Raw genomic sequence first — 6,258 nt, forward strand, 5'->3', positions numbered from 1 at the left:
AAGATCAAATATTCAAATTTTGATGTCTTACCCTTTTTTGTGCTTCAACTTTTTGTTTTCTAGTAGGGTCCAAGGCTTTTACCATCCATTTAACTCCGAAATATGTAAGGGCACCAAACAATGTCAAACGAAATACTAAACCGATAACTTCGTTTCTACTAATCTGGGAAGTAATTAATTTATCACCGGCCATTTTAAAGGTATAAATATGTAAATAAATAAAACTAGAGCTAATTTACTACCGGATACAAAAATTTGAAAAAAATTGCGACGTCTGACCAGCGGCCTGGTCATTCCCTAAAGCGAAACTGAAGTTGAAGTTGAAGTTAACATGCCGTTAGAACGAGTTTTTTTTACGTTAAAAACATTGAAATTATATAACAAGAGCATAAACACCGTGATTTTCAGAATTTAATGTTTTCTGGAACTTATATTGGGGTTGAAAGGATTGTTTTTATCTTATTTAGTAACATTATTAAAAATTAAAATAAACTAAGATTTAAGAAAGGAATCTGGCATTCAATCGGCTTTATTGTTTTTCCGGAAGCTGTCATGCTTGCACGTGAGTTTTTTCCTGCCGTGGATGGTGGATGGTGTGGCTGCAACCTTAACTGTTCTCTTCCTCGTGGGTCGGTGGCAGCGGCAGTTTAGTAGTAGCTCTCGCGTGTTGTGGTTGCTGCGTTGCAGCCGGGAGATGCACGGGCCGGGTGTTTGGCCCTTTTTCTTTTTTTTGTAGTTTTTTTCCTTTTTTAGGCTGCTTATGGCGTCTCCCTCTTGTTCCTGGGACTCCCTCCTCGTCTAGTTTTACTTTTTTGTGCGTGCGTTTCTTTTTTTTTTCGGTTGTTGCTCCCGCAAGCGGCGGAGCCCTGGTTGTTGCCGTCTTTGGGTTTGGCGGGCGCTTCCATGCTCAGGTAAGGCAAATTTTTCTTTTTTCCTTTTGCGTCAGCACCATTTTCCTGCTTTCATTCTCATGGCAGGTATTGACGACCCCAACGTCTTTCAAAGTATTTCGGATTACCCGACCACCATTGATGCCATTGCGGGCAACGGTGGCTCTAATTTTTGTATTCTTTTCAAAGTTAAAGACCAGCCCTCAGCCGGTCTCCCCCGTAATAAACCTTTGCTTATTAAAAAAGATTTTGAGGAGTCGCTCATTAACCATAATCTAATTGAATCTATCGATTTTACTCGTACCAATCACATGATAGTGAAAACATACAACGCAGCATGTGCCAAAGAAATTTTGGCAAAAAAATCAATATTAAATATTCCTACAGAAAGTTCACTGTTGAACGACGGAACCACGACTCGGTTCCTTCTTCGTAACATCCCTATCGAAGTTAGCCTCAATGAATTAGCCACTGAATTATACGAACAAGGAGTATACAGCAAGGAACTTCGCAGATTTTCTTATATCAAAGAAGGAGTCAAACACCAAAGCGAGTCGGTTTTAGTAACCATTTACGGCACCAACCTTCCCTCCTCAATCAAATTGTGGTACACGAACTATAATGTGGAACTGTTCATAGATAGACCAAGGGCTTGCACTAAATGTCTTCAGTATAATCACAGCTCCAAAAATTGTAATTCAGAAGCAGTATGCGGCCGCTGTGCTGAACAGCACACTACAGCCTCTTGCGGGAGCAACACCATTAGGTGCGCACTCTGTCAGGGGGATCACTTGGCCTCAGATAAACTTTGCCCTAAGTACATCGAAGAAGCAAATTTTTTAAAATTTAAATGTATCAATTGTTTATCTTTTCCGGAGGCCAGGCGCAGATACCGCAAAGAAAAAAATCAGTCATTCGCCCAAGTTGTCAGGATAGAAGGTGTCCCTAACTCCCAGGAACAACTAAACCTTAAAGTCGAAAGTATCCTCACCGAGGCTCTAAAGAGGATGGAGGATAAGTTCAACCAAATTGTCGAAATTCAGTCAAAAATCTTTGAACAAGCAATGAACAGTACCCTCTCTAGCATTCAAAATATGGTCACCAATATTTTTTCCAAATTGCCTCTTAGCCCTGAGCGTCCCAGGAAAGTTCCTAACGCTTCTAACCCCACGTCCTCTAATGCTATGGATACCTCTGGCAACTCTCCTCAAGTCAGTCCTCCCAGCTCCTCCCTGCCCAACCAGACCCCCGCCCTTCCTCCCTCCTCTCTTGGTCCTCGGTGACAGTGGGCCTCCCTTTTTGGTCCCTCCCTCTTTTTGGCGCTTTTTCTTCCCTCGGTCCGGTGGGCCTTTTTTTTCTGTTTGTTCTTTGTTGTCGCTGAGGGTGTGTCTTTAGTCCAATGGAACTGCCGTAGTATCTCGAATAAGCGCCCGTACTTTAATCAGTCCCCTTTTTTTGATCACAACATTTACGCTTTTCAAGAGACTTTTCTCAAAAATGACCATTTTTCTTTTTCCAATTCCACCATATATCGCAAAGATCGAGGAGTGGGCGCGGGTGGCGGCCTTATGACCATCATTCCCAGAACCTTTCCTTCTGCTGAAATTAACCTCAACCGGTTTCATTCCCCTCATACCGAAATTCTTGGCGTCAGCAACTGGAACAATAACAAGCAAATTGACATCATCAATATTTATTCTCCCAAAGGCAAAATTCAAACAGATTGGCTTGAGAACTTAAAAAATTCCCTCTCCACGTCCTTCTTTATTCTCGGAGACTTCAACCTTCATCATAATTACTGGGGCAGCTCGTTCAACTCCCCCAACGCTGACTCTCTCGCCAACTTCATTATCAATAACAATATATGTATTATCAACAACTGCTCCCCTACTCATAGGGCCCCCTCCGGCGCTCACTCCCTTATTGATATTTCACTTTGTTCAATAGACCTCTTCCCCCTCTTAAATTTTTACGTCCACCCGGACCTCTTTGACTCTGACCATTACCCCATCATCATTGACCTCTCCCAAATTTTTACCTCCAATATCTCTACAATTCATCAGAAGAATAGCCATATTTGGAATCGCGTAGTAAACCACATCAATAGCAACTTCCAGGACAATTCTGACTTTCAAGAGCTCCATAATCTTTTTATTACTGCACTCAACACCAACAAGAAGACTCACACAGATCAGAAATCTAAATTCCCTCCATGGTGGACCCAAAAATGTAGCTTCCTTCTTGGACAAAAACGAAAGTTCCTCCGAAAAGCAAAAAAAAAACGTCTCACGTGACGACTGGCTCAAATATAAAAATTTCTCCGCTAATCTTCGTAAAGAAATCAAAAAAGCTTCTCGCAACTACTGGGACAATATATGCAATAGTCTTGGTTCCAGCAAAAATGCCTATCGCATGATTAAAGCCATCGTCTCTAATAAATCCAAGGGGATCACCGAGTCAAACAACATCATCAATATTGGAACCACCTCTGTCTCCTCCGCCCTGGCTCAAGCCAATGCTTTCTGCTTCCATTATTGTTCCCGCTCGTCTCTTCCTGGCATCCCACTCGACTTTAACTTTAATCATAGCCACCATTTAGATAAAAACTTCACCATTCAAGAACTGAACATTGCTATCAACCATATGAAGAACACCTCCCCTGGCGAAGACGGGATCCCCGCAAAAATCTTCAAACTTATGCCTGATAAAATCAAAAACAACCTCCTAAAGAACCTCAACTCCATGTGGGGCAACGTCACCATCCCCGAAAATTGGAAAACTTCTATCATTATTCCTATAAAGAAGCCTAATAAACCCGCTGCTGACATCTCCTCTTACAGACCTATCGCCTTAGGTTCTGTGTCCGCCAAGTTATTTGAACGTCTCATTCTCCGCCGCATCGTTTCGTGGTCCATCTCCAAAAATCTTTTTCACAGTAATCACCTTGGTTTTCTCCCTTTTCGTGACTGCAACACTGCTTTAACTAAATTCTCAGAAGACATCCAAACAGCCCGCAGAAACAAAAAGTTTATCTTTTGCATCAAACTCGACATTAAGTCTGCTTACGATAGCGTCTGGATTGACGGCCTATCATGGAAACTTTTGAAATGCGGCATCAGCGGTAAAACAGCGTGTTGGATCAATAAATTCCTTTCAGCCAGGGTAATCAAAGTTCGGTGGAGAGGAGCCACCTCTTCCTCCCACACCCTCTCTTCTGGGGTTGCCCAAGGATCCGTTCTGGCACCCCTGCTTTTCATGATCTACATGCATGATATTTTCGAAGATATCCCTTTTGGAGCAAAAATACTCATTTACGCTGACGACATCATCATTTTTTCCCAAGCTGACACTTCAGAGAATGCTAAACTTAAAATTGAAAAAACCCTCTCCCATATTACCCAGTGGACCCAAAATTGGAGACTTACAATTGCTCCGGAGAAAAGCGTAGCCATGAATTTTTCTAGAAAAAGATATTCTCCCAACTTCCAATTTCATTATAATGGGAAAGCCATTCCCTGGGACACCAGCATGAAATTCCTTGGAGTTATTTTCACTAACAATTTTTTATTCAACAGCCACATAATTAATCTTCAGAAAAAAGCTTTCCAACGCCTTAACTACCTCAAAATCATAGCTAATAATAACAGCGGCACCAATGCTAAGAACCTTGTTATCATCGCAAATAGCCTCATTAGGGGATTAATTGACTACAGTTCTATCGTCTACGACGCGGCTAGCCTTTCCAGCCTCAATAAGATTGAAGTGATCTACAATAGCGCTCTTCGATGGGCTCTCGGCCTCCCTCGTTGGACTCCTCTCCCTATCCTCTACCAGGAAGCTAATGAAAACCGTATCAGCGACAGACGTTCTTCAATGATTATTAAGTATACCCTCCATCATTTCTCCCTTGATTGGATGTCTCCTATTTCAAATAAAACTAAAGAACATAGTATCGATAACCGCTTCAAAAGAGACAATCACCACATCTTTCCCCGCCTCTTCGACTATCTCAGAGACAACAATATTCACTATAACAAAATTATAAAGAAAAGATTTAAAGAAGACCTGATCAACATTAATAATTTTTACATTATCTCAGATGGCCTCCCTTTCCAAGACAAGAATATCAACTCGACTATAGCACGCTCATACTTTTCTGAATATCAAACCAATTTTCTTCAAGGTAAAATCATCCTCAGCACAGATGGATCAAAGAATAATAATTTCACCAGTATCGCTGCTATCAACGTTTCCCATAATATCAATGCTGCGGCCATCATTAATAATAATGCCTCCATATTTACAGCTGAAGCCCTAGCTATATCCCTTGCTATCATTGAATTCGCCAATAGCTATGAAGATTATGTTCTCTTTTCTGACAGCAAATCCAACCTAAGTGCCCTCTCTTCGTTCAATCTGAAATCCCATTCAGCTATTTTTTATGCCATCGAAGCAATTGTTGATGCCCTGCACAAAGTCAAATCTATTACCATTATTTGGGTTCCAAGCCACCTCGGAATTCCGGTAAACGAAAAAGCTGATCTCCTTGCCAGAAATGGGCCCTTTTTAAGCCGCCCCACGTACGATATCGCCTCTGAAGACATCATTACCATGAACAAAAAAGAACTCAAGTCAAAAATCAACAGCGACTGGATTAATTGCAAGTATTTCAACCATAAACCCTACCTTGGATCCATCAAAGACTACATCAACTGGACCCCTAACAGAAAACTTGGAGTTCTCCTAACTAGACTTCGAACTGGGACTCTCCCTGTCAACAAGACTCTCCATCGTTTCAAGTGCAGCGTCTCCCCACTTTGTCCCCTGTGCAATCAAATCGAGACAATTGACCATTTCCTGCTTCAATGTCCCTGTCTCTCTAGCCTGCGGCTTTCCCTTTTTACTCGCCTCAATATCTCGGATCCCAATATTCCTCTCGCCCACGTGATCTCTCGTATTTGTGCCAATTGTTCTTCCATCCGTGCTTTTTGCACTTTCCTCGCTTGTTCCAATCGCTTTTGAGTTTTTTTTTTCTTTTTTTTTTTTTTTTCTCTCTCCCCCCCGCCCGTGCATCTCCCGAGCTCTTCCTCCCTTTTTTTCCTGCCGTGGTACAAGCCTCCTCTCGTAGGACAGGCAAAAACCACTCAACTCTTTCAATCAATCAATCAATCAATCAAGCTGTCATGCTTCTGATTTTTTGCACTCTTCCTCGGATTTGAGAAAGTGTCTAATTTTCTCCAAAAGAAAGCTATTGTCTTTTTTCGGATTGAATAATTATTTGAAGAATTTCCTGTCCATTATATAAGGTAAAAATATGCTTATAATAATCATCTGTTGCGGCATTTGTTGAAAACTTTTTATCCTTATA

The 6,258-nt window shown here is 41.5% G+C and overlaps 1 protein-coding gene across 1 annotated transcript in view; it reads right to left on the reverse strand.

Moving 5' to 3' along the window:
- Positions 1 to 294, reverse strand: part of LOC129221963 (outer mitochondrial transmembrane helix translocase-like) — a 37,576-nt gene extending 37,282 nt beyond the window's left edge. The window contains exon 1 of the mRNA XM_054856362.1: positions 32 to 294. Coding sequence (XP_054712337.1) covers positions 32 to 193 — 162 coding nt within the window. The 5' untranslated portion in view covers positions 194 to 294. The remainder of the gene's footprint in view (positions 1 to 31) is intronic.
- Between the last annotated feature and the right edge of the window lie 5,964 nt (positions 295 to 6,258).

This window comes from Uloborus diversus, chromosome 5 (genome assembly GCF_026930045.1).
Source record: "Uloborus diversus isolate 005 chromosome 5, Udiv.v.3.1, whole genome shotgun sequence".
In the NCBI taxonomy this organism is placed as follows: domain Eukaryota; kingdom Metazoa; phylum Arthropoda; class Arachnida; order Araneae; family Uloboridae; genus Uloborus; species Uloborus diversus.